We start from the raw sequence: 24684 nt of genomic DNA, 5'->3' as shown, positions 1-24684 counted from the left end.
ACAAGTCTTGTAAATGTTTCTAAATTTGTTGTAATGAACTCAATTTCTATAATGAGTTTTTAGTAGTGACTTGGAGTAGTTTTGATTGCTGTGTTGATTATTTCTTATGATCTGGTCCATTGATTGGCTTGATTATTAATTTAAATAGTCAAATAAATTGGAAAAACATCCATTCACCCCCTTTTAAGTGTATTTGGGATCTCAACTACTGAAGTTTTTACTTTGGATGTTCCTACCAATAATGATCAGTTTGGTGATTCTTTAACAAAAAGCCAAGTCATGTATCTCAACTCCAGTTATTGTTGCCTTCTGGGAAAGCGTAATTTGCGAACAAAAAGCTAAGAAATTCGTTAGGATTATAAGCAAAACATCAAATCTCTCAAAAAAATAAAAGTACAGCCGTGAGTTTTCTGTTCAGAGCGTGAGGCCGGTAATCGAACGTAGTCAACAAGTCAACCGCGGAAAAATCGATTAGAACGAGAAAAAACCCTCCACAAAGAACATAGAACCTGCCAACAAGACTACAAGCGTTGGTAATTGCACATGGACAAAAAAGAAAAAAACAAAATGAAAAAGAAAGGAGCTGTATGTCCGCATGCCTTGACTTCTCTTCTCCAGAGCTTGATGTTTAGTTTCAAATTAGAATGCGGTCTTCAGTGCATGAACTGATCTTGTTCTACCATGTTGAATTCACATATAATTTATAATACAGCCAAACGTAGGCATTTCACTATATCCTTTGCTGTCAAGTCGAATTCATTGTCCATCTGCAAAATAATCTTAAACAGATCAAAATCTGCTGGGATATTCAACTTTGAGAAAACTAGTTTTTATATTGGATTCACGTCTTTGATACCGTCCGAGTGTATTAAAAAAAAAAAAAAATTGTAAACAGCATAAAAAAGGCTCATATATCTTTCCCTGAAATGAGAAAATGAAATTACCCGAGCAATCACGGTCATGTCAAGTGTGGAGTTCCCAAATGGCAAGACACTGCTATTGACAACAGATAGATGAAGCTTCTCTATTTCGCCTAGTGTTCTCACTACAGCTCCTTTGTTTTTCTCGCAGTGGATTCGGATAAGTACATCCTTCTCTGAAATTCTTGCTTCTATTTCGGGGAGTGCTGCCTCGTCTGAGCGGCCATCAAAGTTCTCGTCACATGAAGAGGTGTCATCATCAGCAGAGAGCTGAGCCTTCTTCACATAAACAACAGATTCCATAGTTCTCTTCTTCGTCTGTTCCTCCAGCAAGTTTACACGTGCTTGAAGCTCTTTCACGTACGTGATAGCATCACCAAGGACAGAAGCTTTGTCCATCTATAAGAATAGAGATTATATTAACAAATCTAGTTTTTGAACCGTGAAAAAGGGAAAATAATATCCTACGAGGAATTAAAGACTACCAAATATTTGAATCTGAGACTACATAGGATACCTTCTTAAGGCCAGGAACAATGGCTGAAAGAGCTATGAACCGTTGGCTGAGCTTTTCTCTACGCTTTCTCTCTGCCATTATGTGATCTTGAGCATTTGAGTGTGTTCTAGTCATTGAGTTGGTTTTCTGAGTCCCATGGTTTTGGTTCTCTGCGGAACCCTTGGAAATCAGAGGTAGGTGTTTTTTTACTTGACAAACAACCTCATCCTTCGGCTTCAAAGAAGAGTCGAGAGTTCTAAAGAACTGCTTAGAGTCCGCTGGCAACGAATTTGAGTTCCCAAATGAAAGAATATGGGAGGAGGAAGAAGGTTTTGGTATTGAACCATGCCCTGTGATGCCAGAGTTCCAATTGTTAGTCTTTGTCTGTTTGGCGGGCCTCTCAAAACTGTTCTGAGATAAAGAAGAATTACTAAAGGTGTTGGTGGTGATTGTGTTTTTGGTATTGAAAGCAGGGTAAGAAGAGTGGCTTTCAGAAGAGAGAGAGTGTTGAAAGTTCTCTCGCATTGCGGTGGCAAACCCATCATCAAGAGTGGTCATGTCGCATTGCTGTATGTACTCGAAATCATCCATTTCCTGCAAAATTAGAACACCCAAAAAAAAAAAAAAAACAAAAAACAAAAGAACACCCAAAAAAGCATCAGGAAATGTTCAAAGATAATTTTAAGTGGCACTATTATTATCTGTTCTAAATCAAAAGATAAATATCTTACCAGTTCAGAAAGCCATTTGGCCGATGATATCTCCATTAATGCGAATCCTCTTTTTTCTGTATGATTCGGAAAAGTGGATCCTTGAAGGTCTAGGCTAGGCACAAGTATCTTGAATACGAAGACACTAAATCCTTGAAGGAAAGAAACAGATACAACTCTGTATAAGGTACGGAAACGAAAAGAAAACCCAGGTAATAATAGATACGCGTTTAGGCTTTTGACTGACAAACAGTGAGGAAAAGCTAAAGATGTGAGGTTTCTGGGATTAAGTTGTCAGAGAAAAGAGTATCTCCAAACTATATGAGTTGCAGATAAGAAACAGAGTTTCAAATTTGGAAGATCACCATATACATCAGACCTAGGATTACAGAGAAACCTAAAAGTCTTTTGAAATAAAGATACCAAATTAATCTATCTAGTTTATTTCAACCTCGAAGTTTCGATAGGATTGGACGAGCAGGTAGTGTGCTCCAAACGTAATATAGGGCTCTGGCATGGAGAGGTGAGATTGAAGATTTATTTTGAAGGGGAAAAGCAACAGCAAAGTATAGTAGGAGCTAGCTATCCTTTTCCAAGTGGCCCATGATAAGGTCCTTCAGCTCCTTCACCTTTTATATTAGAGTACCTAATCCCGCGATTCCTCCCCCACGTGTGCAGCTAGCTTTTGTCAACATCCACCTTATAATTCCTAGCTCTCTCTCTCTCTCGACGTGAGGAGGAATCATGGACACTAATAAAATAGCAACTTGATCAACGAATGGATAGCGGATCTGCGGAAATTAGGATGGAAATTAAAGATGAATATTTTCTTCCTCCAATTGGCTTAGTCTGCCAGCCAGAAGCCGAACATGATGAAATTAATTAATTGTTAAATCAACTATGTATTTAGCTCCTTTAAACTCATGTAAACTTTGAGGTTAAGCATGATCTTCCGGCTCTTTAATTCCACGTAAATCTTTAGTCTTGGGATTGAATTAAGAAGAAGACGTACGTGCATGTGGAAGAATGCGGGGTGAGAATTCCGCTTCCTTTGCATTCCAAAACTACTTTTCTTGTGCTGCACTAGAGTTGGATCAACGCCAAGCTGATTAATAAAGCTGGAGCGAGGCGATGATAATAATTAGGATGTAATCGATCATTCTTAATTTTTCTTCAAAATTTTTAGCAGCGCCTGTGCCAAATCTTACAGCCATTCTCGCACGCATGCATATGGTTTCTTTTTGTTTTATGTTTTCATCATTAAGGGGATTAATAAATACATGTTTAAATATTATCTTATCTCCCTTTCCCTCGTTGCGTTCATTATTGCCTTTTTGTTTCTGGTCAAACCATCAATTCCAAGAGTATGGCATACTTGAAAAAGACAAATTCAAGCAACCCGCGGTCACCAGAAAGCAATAATTGTCAGCTATTTTCTACATGATCATATGTAGATTTCAGATCTAATAATTACAGCTCTCCTCTCCCTAACGTGCGATAGCAAGACTGCTTGCCATATATAGTACTTTGCTACGCGAATAAGAAATTTTGTGTAATAGCTGTACGGTCTTTTTTAAATCTGGAAAGAGAGGCAGTACATATCTTTGTTTCTATGTGCATATTTCAAGCTGCTTTCGGAATCTATATCTTTGGTATTGATTGATTAGTACTGGTGATAGATGATGCCGTCTGATCAGAATAATGGATGGGTTAGATAGGAATTATATCATATGATATTTATTTGATATGTTTATTATCTGTCTCACGCATACAATGACAAACGACATGTGCCTCAACCAAAGTAAACTTGGGGCTCCCAAGTTGTTGTGGCATCAAAATCAGTTGCTCTCCCTCATAGACAAGATCTCGTTAGTTAGATATGTTGTTAATTTAAGATGTATGACTCGAGCTTAATATATTAAAAAGTTACAATCATCCCAAATTGTTAAGTAATTAATTAGAATTCTATACTTGTAATTGTTGAAAGAAACAATTTAAAAAGGATGAGAGAAAGAAAGTTTATATGCTTCTTACTTAGTTTATATATATATATCAATCAAACTATGTCTTTGAGGATGTTTTCGTCGGCCGATCGAATGGAAGGATGAGGATGTTTTTTTGTTTCTAAATGAATTATTATCAACCTAATTTTGTCTTGCATAATGTTTTTTCTCCCAATAATTAAAGTGGTAATATATATAGGAATATATATCATGAATCATAGTTTCTGTTTTTTTAAGGCATGAAGATGAATGATGGATTGGTTGGACCTTTCTTTGTTTTGTTTTGTTTCAGCGATTGGAGCTTTCTATCATTGATTATGCTGGGATATAAAATGATCATCTCCGGTCGGTCTTATATAAATATATTTATATATATATATATATAGTACCTCAAGAAAATATATATTCAGACATTAATTACAGGCTGCAAGTGCAACCACCATTGATCCTCCATGATCTCTGGATTATTTTCAATTTTGGTGTAATCCATTGCATGATCTTCGGGGTCAACCCAATTCACAGGAATGACAGCTAGAGAAAGGCCTGTAAACAGAAAAAATTTGTTGTAACCTAAAATTATGTTTTTTTCGATCTATTTATTTTTTGAATAGGTTGTGTTCCGATAATAAGATCGAAGTTTAGAGTATAGAGTAAATGAACTGCAGATTAAAGAAAGAAACGACAAAACAATGCAGGAAAACGAGATCACTAATCGAAATTCATGTACTGGACAAAACATTAATAATAATACATATGAGTATTGAAGATTCATTTACCTATGCATATTTTGAGTGAACTGCAAACCACATTTAATTTATATCAGTCAATGTCGTTAAACGGGAGAACATAGTCTTCCTCGTGATCAAGCGCACGATTCGTGGGAATTCAGAAAGTTTTTTTAGCAATTTGCAATAGTTATTGGCAAATTATGTTATAGTTTATGTTCAATTACAACATGTGCAGGTCATACGTACGTAATTTAATAAACCTGTAAAACTGTTTCCGGGTTCCACTGAACGAGTCATGGAAATTGAAAACATGATCCAATAGGATCTTGTTCAGATCTCTATATCTATGTTTTTGTTGTATTACATCGATGGAAAAGAGTTGATGGCTTTGATCTAATCCCCACGAATGGAGCACTGAGGTTGTCTGAGGCCGGCCAGGCAGGCCAACCTGGAGAATCCAATAAGAAAATTTAGGACATCGAAGCAAATATACACTATGCAAACACGAGAGAGCAAGCTGAGCCGAGTAGTGCTATTTTGTCTGGTTTGGGACCTTTGGGTGGCTGTGAGCTTGTTTACGTTTGAAGTGACCGTTTTGCTTTAGAGTTCATGTGCAGATAATTGCACGGATGAAACATGCCAAAATGAGTTTACTGTTCATGCGCATGCGCTGTATTTCAATTTTCTTTGATGTTATTGGTGTGCGACTGCGAGGCCATGCACGGCACCCCACTTTTGATGGAAATCTACGCTGAAATTAACCACCGTACGTCCGTGTGATTGATAAACCCAGATTCATAGGCGCTAGCTGGGTTAGTAGCTGCATGCATGCAGCATGCCTTTGTTTTTGCAGCAAATCAGGGAAGGAATCAATATCTTGAGAGCTAAATCAGGATCGAGTTGGTATTTTTAACACACGTTCGAAATGGTGTTTAATTGGCCCGATCCCAAATCCCACATATATGTATTAATTCCGGAGCCTGCTACGTACACACAGTATCGATCCTCTACCGATAAGTGCAACTCTTTTTTCTTTTTTTTTTTTGTTGGTTCACTTTTTCTTTCACCATTTTTTTAAGCTATTTAAACATTTTTTTTAAAAAAAAAATCACATATTCATTTATACTTACTTAATCACTAAGCAAAAACAAATTTTAAAAAATTTTGGCAAACAATAAAAATTGTTTGTGGGAATAGTATTTTTCATTTACTATAAGAAATTTATTTATTTGTGACCATTTAATTTCTTAAATTGAATACAAAAAAAGAAGAATATTTTGCGTCACTTAAATTGAATGCAAAAAAAATTTTGACAACTATTTTATATTTTTTACATCTAATGTAAGTGACGCAAAAAATTATTTTTGTAATATATATGCTTTGTTCTTCTACGATATATATACCAATCAAATAGGACTTATGTTACCATGCACAATAAAATTCCATGGGTCTTGACCAATTGATAAAGCGCCCAATCTCACCCACAAAACCAAGTCTTTAATTTCCTATCTCCTTATACTGGGATGTACATGATCATGAGAGGAATATGATTCTACATATCGTCTACAAAATCAAGAATTTTTGGCAAACTATTTTGCAATATATTCTTCTTTTCAAAACTGATGCGCGCAGACAAAAACATAAATAGTGTTATAACTATTCACGCGCTTTATCTTACCGGTGCTCTTTTTTTCCTTTTTGGTCTCAACGTGGCTATGATGTGCATTGGTGTTATCATTGTCCAGATCTTCTACATGCACACGGCATGCGTACACGGTGAGGAATCGACTAATTTATTTAATGCCACGTCAATTAAAAAAAAAAAAAAAAGGCAGAAACACGTGAAAGCACAAAATGATAGGGAAACTGAGAAAGTGTAAAACCAAAACAGGAAACTGAAGAATTGAGAAAGCAAAGATTTTTTTTGGTTCAGGAGAAGTAGATCGCCTGAAGCAGAATTCAAACCCAACCGAAGAAAGCCACCGAATCTGCACCGGTGGTAGTTGTAAAACCAAACCGAAGCTCCGCCGGTGGTCGTCGTCTCCTCGTTGTCGTGGGTAAGTTGTTTATAAGCACGTTTTTCTGTTAGGTACTGGCTTTTCATGCTTTGAGAAGCAGGCTCTTTGAGAAGCATGTATTGTTAAGTATTTTTTGCATTCTTTGTGAATTCCTGATGCGTTTCTTGCATTTAGGTTGACATATCAAGAGTTCCTGGGCTCCAAGATTCAACAAAGGTTTGAGAAAATTCTATCACGTGTCACTATTGTTGCCATTTTACCAGACTGTTTTTTATCATCAAGTGCTAATATCTTATCTGACTTCTATGAGTTTTTTGTTCCTGAATATGAAATTGTAAATAAAATACTAGAGCGTATGAAGAAAATTTTATTTTTGAGTTCTAGGCCTGTCATCTTTAAGTTTGACCAGTTCACCAATTCAATCAGACTAAAATTACGAGTTTTATTCAGTTTGCATACTAAACTAATTATTGTATGTTTATTAAAAATGCTGAAATTTACCCAGATTTGAACTTTTTTTGCACCATGGGAGAAATTATTTTGGTTTGCATTTCAGGGATTTCTATTTCTGTTCGTGGCTTTCGGTATTTTCAGCTTAGAGAAAAAAACAGAGCTAGGCGAGCTGGAGCATCTTCTTGATTCAAGATGAAGTATTGAAGCACCAAAACAAACAAAAAGCTTGTGGAATTAAAACAAAGACTTTTCACCAAAAATGTTTTCGGATACTGACAATTACAACCAACCCAGCCCAATTTAATTACCAGCAAAGATAAATTCTTCACTGAAAACATCAACAAAACACACATGAACATGATGTAAAATATTTCTCCCGATTCATGCTATGCAACGAAAAAACAGCTGAAAGAAGCACACATCGTAAACAAAGCTGAAGAAACCCAGCCGTTCAGATACAAACCCAAAGTTACTATTTTTTTAACTCTCAAACCGACCAAGAAAATCCAAAGAATTCAAACCTAAAGTTAGGGTTAGGGGGTTTGGGTTGGGAAAAATGCGAAGACGAAGTTGAGAAGAACAGGATGAGAAGATGTCTGAGAGAGAAGCAGAACCTGTGAGAAGCTCTTCGCGGGTTGTCCGAAGGGGATTGCTCGTGGTCTGTGAGAAGCAGATTCGAATCTGCGATGTAGGAAGGGAGGGAGAGTAAAGACTCTCTGAGATGGTGAATATAAAACGCAGCGTTTTGTTTGTACACGTGGAGGGGCGTGTACGCGGGGATTCCCCTTTCCCGGGTGCAAATAGACTTTTTCTATCATTGTCATGTTATGATATAAATTAAGGGTTAAAAGATTAACAAAATTAATATCAATACATTTTAATCCACCTAGCCTATTGGTGATTCTCTCCACGGCTGGAATTCGTGACATGATCCCTATTTTAATACTAATTGTTAAAAACCCAATCGATCAGTAATTCAAGATTTCTAAAATTGTTGGATTTTAATTTAGTTAAACCCTTTAATTTTTAATATGTAAATTTATTTAAACCCTTAAAATCATAACATACTATTTAGTCCCAGACACTGCTGCCAATCAAAGAAAAAAAAAAGATTCTTATAACTATTAAGTTTGTTTACTTAAATAGTATAGATTCTTATAATACCTGTATCGGATTAGTGGCCAGTATGATATGGTATTTAAATATTTGTGCTAAACAGATAAACAGATGTAAAATATATATATATATATATATATAGAGAGAGAGAGAGAAGAGAAGTTAGTTCTAACGGAGTAGTCCAGATCTCATGTTCTCTTTACGTTTAGTTACGCAGTTTATATGAGATATTTTAAATAATAGTGAAATTTTTTAGTTAAGATGAGATAAAATAGTTTGTAAAAAAAGTGTGTTTGGATATAATGAGATGATCAGATGAGCTAGTTTTAAATTTTTTAGATTTGAAAAAGGTGTGGGTCCCACAATATTATAGAGTAGCCTAATTGTGCACTGTTCATACACTATTTACTATCAGTTTCATTGTTCATTACTGTTTATAAAAGTTGATGTTTTTAAAATTTTGAGATAAAATATATATAGTGTGTTTGGATAGGTAAAACTTCTCTTCCGTATAGCACCAGATTTATCTCGTCTGGCTAACTAAACTTGACCTTAATAATAGTGAAATAGTTTGTGAATAATAGTGATATAGTTTGATTTTTTTTATTTTTTATTTTTTTGAAAAGAATTCCTTCATTCATATAACTTGAGAATTACATCTACTGTCAAGAAAACTTGCACATCACCTCCACAGGCACATCTTCTAACCAATTCATCTCATTCTTAGCTCTTAAGCCCAATTTAGCTGCTATACGTATGAGCAGCATTATTACAAATTTTAGGAATAAAAGAAAGACTCCACTCTTGATGACTCTACAACACTTGCTTAATATCTTCTATAAGTTGACCACACCATGAGTTATCCACCGAACTGGAGTTAACAGCATCTATTACCAGTTTGGCATCCCCTTCAAAATCAACTTGAACCAAATTCAGCTCCAAGCATAACTCCATTGCTCTCACCATAGCAGTACCTTCTACTTGACCAGCTGAATAGATATGATCCTTTGCTGCAATAAGAATTGCATGTATTGCCCCCATCATTATCTCTAATAACAATTCCAATGCCCATTGTTCCATTTTCCTTATCAAAAGTTGCATCAAAATTGACTTTAAACCGAGGCCCCATTAGAGGAACCCAAGTTTGTTGAACTCTCCTAGATTAGACCCTTTCTAAGACCCTATCATCTCCTTGGTGCACCTGTTGGAATAGAGAAGTAATTCAGAAATAGCCACCTCTAAAACATTAGTAGGACTCCTAAGCTTGTTATTAAAAATGAATTCATTCCTTCTTTGCCAAAGCTGATGTAGAATAGTAGAAATATGCTCCAGACTTTCCTTTGGTAATCTTGATATCATCTCAGCCCATAGTATGTCAAACCTGTCATAATTCCTTTTCCATTTTCTAACCTGACTTCTAACATGCCCCCAAACATCAGCTGCTACTGGACAAGTCCACAAAGCATGGATAACACTCTTCCTCTAATTCACAAATAGGGCATATTTTACTCTTTAAGCATTTCTTTTTAAAAAGATTTGCTTTAATGGGTAGTATTTTACTAAGTGCCTTCCATATCATCTATTTTACTTTCCCTGGAATGCTCAACTTCCATAAATCTTTCCACATTTCATTATTCTGTCCATCACTAGATGATTCATCCTTATTGTTATGATACTGCATCGAAGCTTTGAAATAGGCACTCTTGACAGAAAATTGGCCTTTGGTAGATTCCATCCATATTAATCTATTGGCAGACCCCCTATGGCTAATAGGAATTGCAGAAATAATCTTTGCTTCTGTCTCATTAAACATGGAATCCACCATATCATACTTCCAACACTTTCTCTCCTCATCAATCAATGCATCCACTGTAGCTTTAGGATCCAACAGATTTATCGGAGACTGCACTTGATATGTTATCGAGCATGGTAACTACTTATCATTCCAAACTTTAATATTTCTACCACTACCAATCCTCCAGACCACACTACCTTTTACCAGCTTCAGACTAAACCAAAGACTCCTCCAAATAAAAGAGGGTGAAGATCCCACCTTTGCATGCAAAACATCACAATTCTGAAAATACTTGCCTTTGAAAACTCGAGCAACTAAAGATGAAGGTTCTTTGATGAATCTCCAAATTTGTTTTGCAAGTAAAGCGATGTTGAAACAGTCTAAATCTCTGAAGCCTATCCCCCCTTGCTTTTAACCAACCCCAACTTCTTCCAATTCTGCCAATGAATTCCCTTCTCTCATCTCTTATGACTCCACCAGAAAGTAGCTAGTATTGTTTCAATTTCTCTTAATAGCAAACCAGGTAGTTTGAAAATGCTAATCGTGTATGCAGGTATAGCTTGAAGTACACTTTTTTAAGATGTTTTATTGGGTTTTGAAAAATGAGAAAAAAAGTTAAATAAAATATTATAAGGTTAAAATATATGTTTTTATATTACTTTTGTTTTAGAATTTGAAAAAATTAAATTATTTTTTATGTTTTGTTTGAAATTTTGAAAAAGTTGTAATGATTAACTAATGACTAGACGAAAAAATTAAAAATTTGAAATGGAAAAATATTTAGAAAGGAGATGAGATGAGATTAGTTGAGGAGACTTGCCTCCTATTGCAAAAATAACTAGAAATATCCTGTTGTAGAATCCAATGGCTACTCTCTTATGTGCCCAACATATTTCATCAACTATAATTTTTTAACATAAAATATGAAAATAAAATCATTTATATACCCATTAAATATGCTAGTAATTAAAAAAAAAACCGTCTATTTATCCATTAAACATAGTAACTAGTATCAAAGATATTTATATATATATTTTTTAATATTTATAATAAATAATAACACAGGAATTGTGAGGATCTACATTCTTGTTGGTCTCTTTAAATTTATTTTTAATAAAATTTTGACAAAAATTAATAAAAAAAATAAAAAAACACGTGGCTCTCGAAATTAAAGTGGCAGTTTATTCTCAATATGGTTGGACTTTGAGATAAAGAATTGTAGTTTGGTTTTGGTTTGATCAAAATGAGTACCATAGTGGAGGAAAAGAAAAGATGGAAATTTAAGGGATTCGGCTTGCCGGATCTTTAGATGAGATGGATTCCAAACCTTTATATCTCATTACCTAGCCAGGCCCAACCTATTGAGAAAAGCCCAAGCCCAGATCATTTAAAAAATCAATGGAAAACGACGCCATTTTGAGCATATTTCCTAAAACCTCTCTTTCTTTTCTCTACCTCCGCAAGCCCCCTTTCACAGGCCACCCTCCCCAATCTGTTGGACGCATCTCCCTCTCATCTCAGGCCCCGGACAACCGCGCCAACAACCTGCCGCACGCCGTCGACTTCACAGTGCCGCCGGTAAGCCCTTTGGTTTCCTCTCTCTCCCGGTTTTATTTTCTCTCCATCTCTCATCCCGAATCTCTCTCTTCGCGTCCGTGGTTGTTTTCTTGTTCAGGGCCACTCCACCGCGGCTCCGCAGTGATCCTACCGCAATAACGTCACCTAGCCGTCCAGACGCACTGCAGCACCCCACATTGGTTAGTCCTCTCCAAATCTCTCAGCTTCGTGTCTCTTTTTCCATCTCTAACCCTGTTAGTCCCCGCTCTGCCGGTACTGAGACAGTAGAGTCCGCTGCACCTCACGCCCAGCTGCTCCTCACCGCTCCGTTTTTGCACTGCCTCGTCACCAAACCCAGCCAGCCATCGCCCTAAGTTTGGTAATGCTCTCTCTCTGCCAATGTACAAAATTCGATCAAGTGGCTAATGTGTTGAAGTTCAATTAGAGTTGACTGTGATTTTGTGTCTGATTTTGAATACGGTCTAGTTAGACCAGTTTTAAGTTAAATTTTTAGGGGCTGAGTTTTAGGTGGTGGAGAGTTGTTGTAGATCAAGCCGGCAGTCATTTGGAAACTTGGGTGCTGTATAATCCTGTATTGGGAGGTTGGGACTGGCCTTGTAGGTAATCTTTGCCTAGTGGTCTCTTCCTAAACCCTAAGACCTTACTTTGCTGGCAATGGACTACGTATCTGGTAGAATCAATGCAGACGAAAGCATAGCAGCGTGAAGGCGAATCTGAAGCATATATTATTACATGTTCTTCTCAAATTCGTTTCTTTGTTGTAGCTTTTCCTCTTAGCCTCTTCTTATTCCATCAGATTTTCCAACTAGAATGCGTCAAAAAGAGTATTGTGGATGGAAAAAAGAGTATTGTGGATGGGTGTATTCCTCTTTATTTTTTTAAGCTTTTCAAATATGTAAGGTGACTTTTAGATTTTGTATTTTTTTTTCACAGAATGGAAACTGAAGAAGGTATGTTGAATTGGGAATCAGAGAAAATTTACCAAATGTATAAGGATTTCTTGGCCAGGTAATCCACCTGATGTTTTTTTCTGAATGATTTTTGAAAGAGTGATTAAATTACCAATAAAACGAAAACTATGGGGAATTCATATATTGTTGTTTTATTGATACTATAATTGCTATTTATTGGTGTCCAATGTCCATGCCATGTTTCTTGAAAATTTCGAATGGCAATCCTGTTGTAGGGTTACAAAGTTTGAGGAATTGGTGGCTGTAGGAGACAGGTTTCTTATTGGTTTCCAGCAAGGGCTGGGTAAGTTTTCACAAGAATTATGGCTGTATTTGGTTACCAATGAGGTTTCTTTTCACAATTTTCAATATATATACTTAAATTTTCATGTAGAGTATCTTCGGCAGTATCCTATTGACCGAAAATCTGAATTGGTTGGGAAAATTTTTGAAATCAATGAGACAAAGAGGCTCAGATCTTACTTTGAAGCTAGATGTATCAATATCGATGATGGTGTGCATACTATTTGCAAGTGTAAGTGCAATTTAAGTAATACAGAGCCTAGTTCAGCTTCTTTTTTCTTTTTCTTTTTCGGATGGAATTAATATTTTCCTTTGTCAATGTGATACTTTTCACCTACCAATAATTGTTTGTGGACGCTGCATAGAGAAGTGCATACATGCCATCTTGGACTTCGTGATCACTTAAGTAAAGGTGAACTTCCAAAACTTCCCATTGTCTATTCTTGTACATATTCTTGATCTTAAAGGAAACCTTTTATCTCTCCTGTATAGCCCTGCTTATACTGGTTATGTCTATTACTTGCATCTATAAAACTCTTGATTACTTACAAAAAAAATTGGCAAAAGCCTTTATGAACCTGAATGCGCCATTAAAATGCCATCTTTTGTCATGGTACACCTGGTATTCCACATGTTTCAGTCTTTTTAAAAATCCTTGCACATATAAGTTAAATCCTGAGCCATTGTCACAATGGAATCGAGCTTTTCAGCCATTTCTCTAGGATGAGGTAGCATCTGCAGATATTCCAAGAAAACTTCCAGCCTTCCCAACATGAATAAAAACCGGCATTGACCATTTATACGTACCAGATTTGACCATTTATGCATTGCAAACATTGAGATATATCAGGCATAGCACAAGAATGGGGTGGTGGTGTTTCAAGTACTGTTGAGTATGAGTCTCTTGCATCCAGGGAAAAAAGGGAAAAATAAATTCATTACCATTTATAAGTGTACCAGATTTGATTATGTTATCTAGCAATCCAGGAGTAACATATCTCATCTATCCTCTTTAATTGTTTTTCCCTTCTTTCTTTTAGTTTTATGTTTCCACAGTAGTTTATCATGGAGATTTTCCTTCTCTGCAAGTCTTCCTGTAAATTATCCTGTCATTTTCATTCAGAGGTCATCATTTCCTGCAGATTTCTGTTCTTTTTTGTAGTTCTAAATTTTTGTGTAAATTTGTAATGGGATTGCAGCGAAAAACATACTTAGTGGACTTGAATGCCTCTTGGAAGAAGTAACTGAAGCAGTGCATAATGTGAATGGTACTTTATCACCCTTTGGATATGAAGATTTCAGTGATGGGTTGAATGGACAAGCAAGTTGTAATAAGGTAGCTCCCCCCCCCCCCCCCCCCCCCCCCCCCCCAACACTTTGCTTTCTCCTCTTGTTTCAGATATTATACGATATTTTTCCATTGTCAATACTTGATGCTCATTATATTTTTCATATTTCTCATGCTTATCCTTACTGATCAAAAAATATTTCTCATGCTTATCCATTGTCTTTATATTCTCATAATATGGTTAAATCAAAAAATATTTCTCACTTATCAAAAATTTGGTTAAATCATATGTATTTTAAAGTGTTGTCATGCACTCGTCTATTTGTCTTTTGCAAATATAATCTTCTACTCTTGTTTTTTGGGGGATAAGATCAGATGATTCAGATCTCTTTTCAACCCTTTGAAACCAGATGATAATTCCATCTGATTCGGTTTGGAATAACTTCAGAGGTACACATTGTCTCCATTCTAAGTATTTTGGCAGATGATTTGTGACCTTGAAATTTCTCCTGATCTTATGTAGGATGGATATTTGAGACATGTAAATCCATACTCCAGAAAATGTAATCTATGACTAGATATCTCTTATACTGGACTCATTTATTGGTACTCTGGATTCTCTCTCCATGCCTGCAAGCTTTATCCCCTACATGGGAAGCCTGGTTGTTAGGAATATTCTTGTCTTTTCTCGTGAATAACTCAGTTTAATCCATAATTACTGATTTGCATCTTTATAGCCATTGAGAATAGAGAAAACTCATTTCGGGGTGATTAGAGACTTATTTTTCCATTCTTTGTTACTTTGGCCTAAGGCTATTGTATTAGAGGGGGTAAACTTCTATGCTTCTTTTTCTTGTACGTAGGCTGTAATTAGGTATTTCTTTCTTGTATACTACCTGTGTACTGTGCTTTGCCTAATTATGAGGATCAATAAATTTTCCTAATTATAAAAAAAAATATATATATTTCCCTAAACTAAGAAATTCTTGGCCAATATTTTTTATAAGCAAATTTATGGTATCATCTTTTGGGTCACCATTATAGTTGAGCATTATTTTGAAGAAGCAAAACAAAAGTTTGGCATAACTGTTTTGTTTTCTCAATTTCTTTCTTCTTCTTCTTGGCTGAATGCTTAGTTATTTTAAAGCCTTTAGATCCTAACAGAGAATCGTATGACTAGCAGGATTGTTGCGCCATATTTTTTTAATATATGTTTATTATGATTTAAGCTCTAGTATAGTGACACTTCTACTTCTTTAGGAGGAAGTGGCATCATCTCGACTTCGAAGACCTGAAGTAACTGACTTTGCTGCACTGATGGGGATCATTTACAGTATGGTTAAACACGACTATATAATGCAGGTAATAACCTCCCTTACTCCCTTCATGCCACACCTCCAATCTAGATAAGCATTACAAACATCTAATATCTTTAGGTGCCTGAAAATTTTTGAGTATAATATCATATTTTGTTGCAGGAAAAAATTGTTTCTGCACTAAACTTAAAATCATCGTCAGGAGAATTAGAGAGCTACTGCCTAATGTGGTCTTTGCGGCCCTTTATAGACGATGAAATTATGCATCAGGCTTGGAAACTTATTCCTTGACCATCACAGATTTCTGAGTTTTGAGTCCTGATTGTACCTTTTTGAAAGATTTGTATTCTCGTAGCTGAATTTATTTCACAAAATCATAGTTTTGCTTTTTGTGGTGGTGTTATAAACATATATATATATATATGTTATAAACGTGTATATATGTGTATTTTTTGTTTGAGCAAAATCCTTATTTCGAGTCTCTTATAAAAGATCTTTTATTCTAAACATAGAATCTGTTGGCTGCATGCATCAAAATTCAATGCTTGCCAACTGCACTATGTTCTACAGGGCAGATGCTGCATGTTATATTCCACAGCTTTTCTATTGCGCAGATATAAAAAACTTGCACCAAATATTTAGGCATTATCTTCTGTGGGTGTGTTGTGTAGATTGAATGATGCACCTTCCAATTTGATGTTAACAAAGTAGGTAAATCATCGGGGAGCATAAAGTCATAAATTGAATTGAACATGTTGGCCAATGGAATCGTATTACAATCAAATTTCTTAAATCAGTCTTGAATATTAACTCTAAACTAAAATACAAAAGTTTGTATTTCAGAACTGAAAATAAGAGTAAACAAAATAACATCTAAAAAACGAGTAGGGCAGAGTTTGCCCACTTTGTCACCCCCTCCTGGGTGGTGAGGTTGGGTACTAGGTCTCTTCCTCCTTGGGTGCATGGGATCAAACCACGAGGAAACGATTGAGAGGGATCCATCCTCTCCAGGGAGGGGGCTCTAGACCTTTAAGTAGTAAAGAAAAATTTATAGTGTATAAGTGTTATTCTTTTTTAAACAAATATAAAATTTATATAAAAAAATAATTTTTTTAATAATAAACTCTACTATTTTCTAAAATGAATGTGATGTGATTGCATAACCCATAATAGTATCTAATTGAGGGGGTTGCGTTGACAATGCAGCAGAGTAAAGGTGTAGGGCAGAAATTCCATCCTTCCTTGGCCCCTAATCTCTATTTTTGTAGCTTTTATTTTCAAGAAGTTTTTATTCTGAATATTTAGTCTATTTAAAAATAATGCTACTCTTCATTTTAAAATATTGTCTTCAGTGGTGTCGTGATTTTCTTCTATCAACAAGTTAAATGTGTAACCGAGAATGATAAGAATTCAAATGAAAAAAAAAAAAAAAAAAAAAAAAAAAAAAAACTACTCCTAAAAAAAATAAGTAATGCTACTCTTCATATCAATTTTCATTATCATCTCATCATCTCATAATATGACATTAAATTATTAGAGACTATTTATTATATTTCAATTGTAAACTTATAATCTAATACCATATAATAGGATAATGAGAGAATGCTGAAAAAAAATGATGAATAAAAAATTATATTGTTCTGTTTTTAAATTTTTATTTATTTTAAAATAATGGGTGTATTATTTCAATATGAAAGTCTTTTCGGTGTTCCCTCATGATGTGTACTCTTGTTTTTGTTTTTAGAATAACAAAGTAACCACTTATTTGGAATAATTTCCTACCTTAATCTTAGGGCTAGCCAACAGGACACCACCCTTGACACTCCGCCATCTACTGCCCCAGCCCACCTAGGAAGTGTGGGCAACCCCGCCTACACCATGTGGGGGGCGGGGTGGGGGTTGGTCTGGGCCCAGGCCTGTCCCTAACCACACCCTACATCCCTGCCCACTCACACCAGTCTAATTCAAAATTATATATATAATTCGTTGATAAAAAATAAAAAAAATAAAAAAATTTGAAAAGTACTTCTCGAAACGACGTGCTTTTATATCATATTTAATTTTTATAAAAGAGAACTACGGAATGACATCGTTTTGGAGTTAACAAGCATTAAAAAAAGAAAGAAAAAACTTTTTTTTCCCATTTCCTCCCCTCCTCTGTCATCTTTTTCTTTTTCCTGTGTCTCCTCCTGGTAAGAGGACTTCTCCTTTCCTCTCCTCCTTTGTCATCTTTTTTCCCATTTCTCTCTCTCTCTCTCTTTCCATTTTTTCCTGGGTCAAAAGACGTAAACTTGATCTGTCGTAGCTTACACAGCTCGGCCACACATATGACCCTCCACTTGTCTTCCCGCCTCCAAATCCACCAAAAGCCGCTCACCAACCAGCCAGGAACAAGGCAATGTATTCTTGCAAAGCCTTTAAAATTTTTCAATACTTGGTTATCTATTTGAGTTAATTTTTTCTTTTTAATGTGATTTTTCAAAATGGTATTACAGTTGTTATGTATAATAGAATTGTTTAAGACATCTTCTCGTACTGTTGGTACCATCATCAATAGCATGTTCAAGTATTACTTCTAGGAGATTACTCCATTTCAGAAACTACTCTTATGGCCTTAAATTATCTGGAATATTTTAAAGAAAAATGCTAATTATACTTAAGAAAAACTTACTTCTTTTAAAGAAAAATACTAACTATATTTTTTAAAAAAATAAAGAAACTTATCCAATTGTCAATTATTGATACGTTGAAAATTATGAAATTAGAAATTTAAATTCAAAATAAAACTGGCAAATGGAGTTTTATACGTAAAATTGTAAGTACATGTAGTGCTAATCTATTTTTAAATTGTCAAAACAAAATTGCTAGCAATTTATTTTATTCATTGCCAATGTACTTATTATATGTTTTATTAAGCTCAGAACAAATTTATTCTCTACTTTTGTTAGGGATGGAATGATTTCTTTATTTTATTTTTTTATTTTTTCTGAAACTTCATTCTTCATTCATACTTCATGCACACAGAATTACCAACATGAGAGTGCGAAAGGTTTATATTACAGACCAGTTGGTGGATCTTTGCCACTGTGAAAATTCAAGAGCCAAGGAGGATTGAGATGAGGGGTATGTTTCCATAGAGGTTGTTGAAGGCTGCCCATTGCGCAATAGAATGTGTGCATTGATTGAATTGTCGATGTATTTTCATGGTTTCCAGCTTTAAATGGACTGCAAAGAGTTTCTGATGTCTTTGGATTATTTGGAAAAAACTAGTGAATTCCTTGAAATATCGGATGAAGCTCCTCTCAGAATAAAGTCACATCAAGTTGAAAACTAAAAGAACACGGGTTTTGTATGCAAGGAAAGGAAAACTCAATCTTCATCAGAATATCATAAAATTCTGATGAACTTAACAAAAACCATTCTACATGTTGGTTATTGAACCACATGTTGATACCAACTCTCACCATTTCTTATTTCCATCAACCATAATTTCCCAAGAGTTTATGATGGCCTATTGCTTTTCTTCTGCTTAGGATTAGAAGTTCGGACCAGCTGCAAGGATCTCCTGAGTCAGCTCGCCCTGGCCAACCTGGTGGTTGGTGAATGTTTCAAAATTGTTCTTGAACAGGCCAGCCAGCTTCAACAGCGTATCATTATAAGCATCCTTGTCTGACCACTGCAACCCAAAATCAAATGTATCAGAACATCTAAATGGAAATCACATGAATGCAGAATTAGGGTCACAGTAGTAAAAGGCCAACTTACAGTGTTCACGGGGTCCAGGATTTCAGAAGGCACTCCCTCAATCTCAGTAGGGATATCAAGCCCGAACACTTCAGTCTTTTTGTAATTTGCCTCGAGGAGGCTCCCAGAGTGTATGGCATCGATGATTTTCCGAGTGTATGGCAGCTTAATTCGATTCCCTGAACCATACCTGCAGCAATGGAAAAGGAATTAGCTTTTCTCACTAAATTTTACTTCAAAAAGCTCATTCCATAGTAATGTTCAAGATCCATACCTTCCACCTGACCAGCCGGTGTTGACAAGCCATCCTGTGGCACCATGCTTCTGCATCTTCTCAGCCAGCATGGCTGCATACTTGGTAGGGTGCAACATAATAAATGCTGCACCAAAGCAAGCCGAGAATGTTGCCTGTGGCTCCTTCACACCCTCTTCTGTGCCTGCCACCTGAAATTTTGATCAAAGAGATTCAGTCGCCCATAGAAAGTAGCCCAATAGTTTGATATGCATGCCATAATATTTTCCTTTCCCAATTCAGAGCAGAAAGTGCACCTTTCTCGTTAGTTGGAGCCCCATTTATTGCCAAAATTACAACTAAAGAAGAACAGTATGTCAATAACATTTACCAGAGCCGTATAGCCACTGATGAAATGGTACATAGTCTGTGCCATGCTCAGCTTGCTCACTGGTGGGAGCACCCCAAATGCATCGCATGCTAGAAGTATGACATTCTTTGGATGAGGACCAACACATGGTATCTTTGCGTTGGGGATATACTCGATAGGGTAGGATGCACGGGTGTTCTCTGTTCCCACAAGAAGAGCAACCTCATGAGAAGTTGTATGACTTAGCGAGTCAAACATAAGCATAAAGCATATGCAGGTGAGACTTTTTAATCCCTTTCAATTACCCATTTCAGCTGTTCATTGCCTTTACTATGTGATAGCTTTATCCCATTCTTAGTCAAAAAGCAGGAGGGATGGTTCATCATTCATCATATTCGAATCAGTAGTGAATTTTTTCCCGTTTCTTTGTCAACTTCAAGCAGTGATGGTAAAATGATCACCATATTCAATTGTAGAATTGAAATGATAAAAAAATTTACCTGTAACAGATTTGTCAGTATAATCCACCTCTCTGGTGTGCTCATCAAACACCACATTTTCCAGCACTGACATTGACAAACAACTCGGTTATTTTAATGATGACACACCCAAACAAAGGAAAATTCAAAGAATTACTCAGCACTTCTATCCTTTTGGTATCTTTGACTTTATCCATTACCAGTCCCAAATTTAATTGCATTCCAGATATCAGGCTCCTTCTCCCTCGAGAGGTCAATGCACTTAGCATAGCAACCACCTTCTATATTTGACACACCACTGCTACTCCAACAGTGTTCATCATCTCCAATCAGGTATCTATTATGATCTGTAGACAGAGTTGTTTTCCCAGTACCTAACATAAAGACATTTAAAAGTAGAATTCGTGAGTGGCAAAAAAGAGTATGCAAAGGAAGTATGCCAAATCTCTTCTTTTTTTGCCTTTGCAAAGGAAATATGCGAAGGTTTAAGGACTGCGAGATAGAGTTAGAAGGCACATATCATATACCAGCATTTAGAGCCACATCATGCCCTACTCCGAGGATACTATACCTGACAATCCGAAGAAGAGGGCAACATCTCCATCTTTCCCCATGTTGCTGCCAGAATGTAAGGAGAGGATTTGTCGCTTAGGCATGAGATAATGCATAACACTGAACAGACCCTTCTTCATTTCCCCGGCGTACTGGGTGCCAAGGATGACCATTTCCTTCCTAGCAAGATTAAGATCTATGCTAGTAGAGGATGTCATGTAGTGCGTGTAACGATTACATGGGAACTGCCCAGCATTGTATATAGTGAAGTCCGGGGTACCGAAATTCTCCAGCTCCTCAGGAGTGGGTCGGATACACCTGCCAGACCCATCCAGTTATCGAATTGTACACTAAGCTAACAGAACATTACATTTCACCCGAGTTTCCTCCATGTAATTCTATTTAGGGATGATAATTTACTCAATACAGAATAAATTAGCAGCGTCAACGTTAAAGGAGACTTATCTGGCAGGCTTAGACTTCTGTAGACAGAAACAAATAGTGTTGTAAGTGGTTAATTATTCATATGCTCTACTTACATGTTGTGCATGAACAAGGAATGGTAAGCTCTGGCAGAGACAATCCGGACTTTAATTCTATTCTCTGGGTCCCAGTTCAAGAATTGATCATTCACAAAGACCTGAAAATAGATTAAATTTCATACTATTGTCAATACTTTTTATTCTTACTCCATACTTTCTTTCAAAGTCCAACAACCTTAGATACTCTGTTATCACAACAGAGGACACAGATTCCTACAGATGAGCAACCCACCTGGTAATTGATAGCTGAAAGTCCTAACGTACAAATTCATCGAATTATTAGTTATAAACTTAGATATGTTCTGCATAATTCACTGGGTTACAGTTGCTGATTTGTGAGGTTAAATAACACATAAGTACAATAAACAAAGAGCAACACCAAAATGCTGACAAATCAATAATATTTCAAGGATAAAATTGCTGTCCTCAAATGGATCAGTGGCCGTTTGATCAACTGGAAAAAAAAAACGACAAAATAGATACCAGCATCGACATCATCGTGCCTAAAAGGGAAAAGCTTCAAAGACCACAACTTTATGTTTTATATTTTCTTTTGCACCCCATGTAGGAAGGTCCATTTATTCTTAGAGTAAGTACATTTTTCTGTAACAAAATCAAAACTGATTAGGAGAAAAATGATACAATCTAAAAAAATATAAACACTGAAGAACAAAAAAGAAAAAATAGGCAATAGCAAAGTAAATAAACGTTAAGATGCTAACTAATTAGAAGACAACCTTATCCAAAGAGTTCAAGTAATCAACAGCTCTTTCTCTGTTCACCAAGAAAGTTTCCGCGTCCATTTCAATGTTGGGTGAACCCCTGTCATAGACGAGTAAATAAAATCTTGTAGATGTCAATAGAAGATAAAAGCAGCTCTAAGGTATACAAAATTGCAGACAGGGATTGGAGAAAAGGACCATGGATAAGGGATTGGGGGGCACTTACTTTCCCCACCAAAGTTCATCCGCAGTAGTCTCATCCTTTACAACACGCTTATCTCTGGGAGAACGACCGGTCTTGGCTCCAGAAAGGGTTGCTAAGGCGCCCGTCTCTGTGATGAACGACCCTTTCTCATACTTTATGGCCTGCTCATATAGCTCTGCACCAAACCCCAAGTCCCAAAAGCTAACTTTGTTAGTTTACTAAGCACACAAAAAAACTGCAACTCCGCAACCACACCTTCCCAATTCCGATTTCAATCTCCTTAAATGTTCAAATTCATAGGTAAACATGCTTTAGGAATATTAGTAGAGCATGGAAGCAAAAAGGCGACTTATACCTGCGGGAGAGAGGTTGTAGAGGACATGTGTGAACTTCAAGGAACTGTCACTAACGTTAATGGTCGGTGTGAAATGGTGATGTGGTATGTCCTTTGATGTTTGTGTCTTCCGTGTCGGGTCTCCTTTCACCAACTTTGGTCCCGTTTCTCTCGTCAGTGACGCCAAAGATGCACTGTTTTAAACAACAACAACAAACGTGGAGATTACCAAAACAGGCAAAGTTTCACTGTCAATTCTGAACGTACTCAAATTTTCCTTCTACCGCAAAATATAGCATATGAATTAGGAGAAATGTCTGATTAAAGAAAAAAAAATCATACAAAATTTAAAATTTGATGTGTTTCCATAATTCAAGAGTATAGAATTTTTTTTTTTATGATAAATTAGATCTAACTTATTATAAAAATTCAATATATAATTTTTTTTTTAATAAATTGTATTCCTTTTATAGGTGTTTTTAGTGTTAAAAGCAAAGGGCGGGGCGTATCCCAGTTGCTTTCATGATTTTTCTCTCTCCTTCGAGAACTTTTTACTATTAATGTATTTTATAGTCACGATAAATTCGTAATTCATTATTAACGACGGCATTTATATTTGAGAAATATTTTAACTATAGATTATTTAAAATTAATCTTATAAATTAATATATATTCATATAATTTGTCAATTATAAAATTATTTTTATACCATCTCCTTATGTATATATGTATATAGCAATCATCTTTATATTTTAAGCTAATTTAATTAGTGATCATATATAATACGAGGCATTAATCATGATCGGCAAGTTCATGTTTGTAACCTGATGGACTGGAGCTGCTGTTTATGGCGCTCTTCATCGGAGATGGCGGTGAAGGAGCCTCGGGCCCCCTTAATAGGGGTGGTGGGTGACGATTTCTTCTTCTGGAGAGAGTGGAGCTCGTCGATGGTCTGAGCCCTGACTGTATGCGTACTGTCATCATGGCAGATCTCGTTCTCCTTCTTCTGCGTCTCTATCTTCGGCAGCCCTTTCTGCGCCGCCCCCGTCTCGAAACTGAACTCTCCGTTCTCCGCCATCTCTTTTCCCTGCACACAGGAAGAAATAAAAAATAAAAAAAAATAAAAAAAAGACAAACCAGTTCAGCGCAACATTTACGTCATGGTTCTCAACATGTTTTAGCGGAATTATAATCTCTCGGATTCATCGGATCGTAAGCATGTTTTAAGGTTTGAAAATCTTCCCGAGAAAAAAGTTTTGGTATTTTTCTTGTCTACAAATTTTGTTTAAAGCTAGCGGTACGTGTTTGCATGGTTGAAGAGAGAGAGAGAGAGAGAGAGAGAGAGAGACCAGAGATTTGTAGCTCGAAAGGAAATGGTGGAAGAGGAAGATTGAAAGAAAAGGTGAATGAGATACAAAGGGGGGGTTGTGAACATGAAAGTTGCAGGATTTGATGGAGGAAGAGAAAATGAGAAGGTGATAGGAGGAAAAATGGACGAGGGTGAGGAACCTTTTAAAGGCACCAGAACACAATGCTTAACCAGAGTTTAACCCGAGCTATTTATTTTCAACCATGGTTAAATCTTCTCACTCCTCAGGTGGTCAAGCTCAAAATGAGCGATACAAATTTCCAAACCCCCGTTAAACGAGAAGCAAGACTCCGACGGTACAGCCTACGACTCCGTTATTCCTCGAACTACCGTAGCTTACGCTCCCCTTTTTTCTTTTTCTTTTATTATTATTATTATTATTTAAGGATCATCATTTTTTATACATTTTAACTACTTATTAGTTATTAGTTCACGAAATATATTTATCTAAGCATTTCTTT

The 24684-nt window shown here is 36.1% G+C and overlaps 3 protein-coding genes across 7 annotated transcripts; 1 reads left to right on the top strand and 2 right to left on the bottom strand.

Moving 5' to 3' along the window:
* Positions 1-441: 441 nt before the first annotated feature.
* LOC122318300 (transcription factor bHLH25-like) lies at positions 442-2717 on the bottom strand. Of its 2 annotated transcripts, XM_043135535.1 has the most exons (5): positions 2148-2717; positions 1848-2010; positions 1438-1766; positions 945-1319; positions 442-767 (listed from the first exon to the last, which is right to left on the bottom strand). In XM_043135535.1, the coding sequence occupies exons 1-5, from the start codon at positions 2181-2183 to the stop codon at positions 702-704; spliced, it is 969 nt and encodes a 322-aa protein (XP_042991469.1). In that variant the 5' UTR covers positions 2184-2717; the 3' UTR covers positions 442-701. The 2 variants fall into 2 exon arrangements, with proteins under 2 accessions (XP_042991469.1, XP_042991468.1); XM_043135534.1 differs by having other exon boundaries at positions 1438-2010.
* An 8958-nt stretch (positions 2718-11675) lies between these two features.
* LOC122274312 lies at positions 11676-16181 on the top strand. Of its 4 annotated transcripts, XR_006228274.1 has the most exons (11): positions 11676-11817; positions 11915-11996; positions 12082-12175; positions 12751-12825; positions 13004-13071; positions 13162-13302; positions 13441-13482; positions 14270-14406; positions 14769-14808; positions 15619-15720; positions 15837-16064. XR_006228274.1 is itself a non-coding variant. In XM_043083352.1 (10 exons), the coding sequence occupies exons 4-10, from the start codon at positions 12752-12754 to the stop codon at positions 15963-15965; spliced, it is 693 nt and encodes a 230-aa protein (XP_042939286.1). In that variant the 5' UTR covers positions 11676-11817; positions 11915-11996; positions 12085-12175; position 12751; the 3' UTR covers positions 15966-16181. The 4 variants fall into 4 exon arrangements, 3 of the variants coding, with proteins under 3 accessions (XP_042939286.1, XP_042939285.1, XP_042939288.1); XM_043083352.1 differs by lacking the exon at positions 14769-14808 and having other exon boundaries at positions 12085-12175; positions 15837-16181; XM_043083351.1 differs by lacking the exon at positions 14769-14808 and having other exon boundaries at positions 15837-16181.
* Positions 16182-18926: 2745 nt separating this feature from the next.
* LOC122317952 (phosphoenolpyruvate carboxykinase (ATP)-like) lies at positions 18927-24366 on the bottom strand. The gene is made up of 13 exons (XM_043135038.1): positions 24204-24366; positions 23679-23941; positions 22876-23048; positions 22542-22695; positions 22331-22415; positions 21591-21691; positions 21071-21369; positions 20700-20873; positions 20521-20586; positions 20042-20220; positions 19693-19862; positions 19440-19608; positions 18927-19350 (listed from the first exon to the last, which is right to left on the bottom strand). Exons 2-13 carry the CDS (start codon positions 23930-23932, stop codon positions 19210-19212), a joined length of 1965 nt encoding a protein of 654 aa, XP_042990972.1. The 5' UTR covers positions 23933-23941; positions 24204-24366; the 3' UTR covers positions 18927-19209.
* Between the last annotated feature and the right edge of the window lie 318 nt (positions 24367-24684).

The sequence above is a fragment of the Carya illinoinensis genome, chromosome 8 (assembly GCF_018687715.1).
Source record: "Carya illinoinensis cultivar Pawnee chromosome 8, C.illinoinensisPawnee_v1, whole genome shotgun sequence".
Lineage (NCBI taxonomy): Eukaryota > Viridiplantae > Streptophyta > Magnoliopsida > Fagales > Juglandaceae > Carya > Carya illinoinensis.
This window is presented reverse-complemented; position numbering and strand designations above follow the sequence as displayed.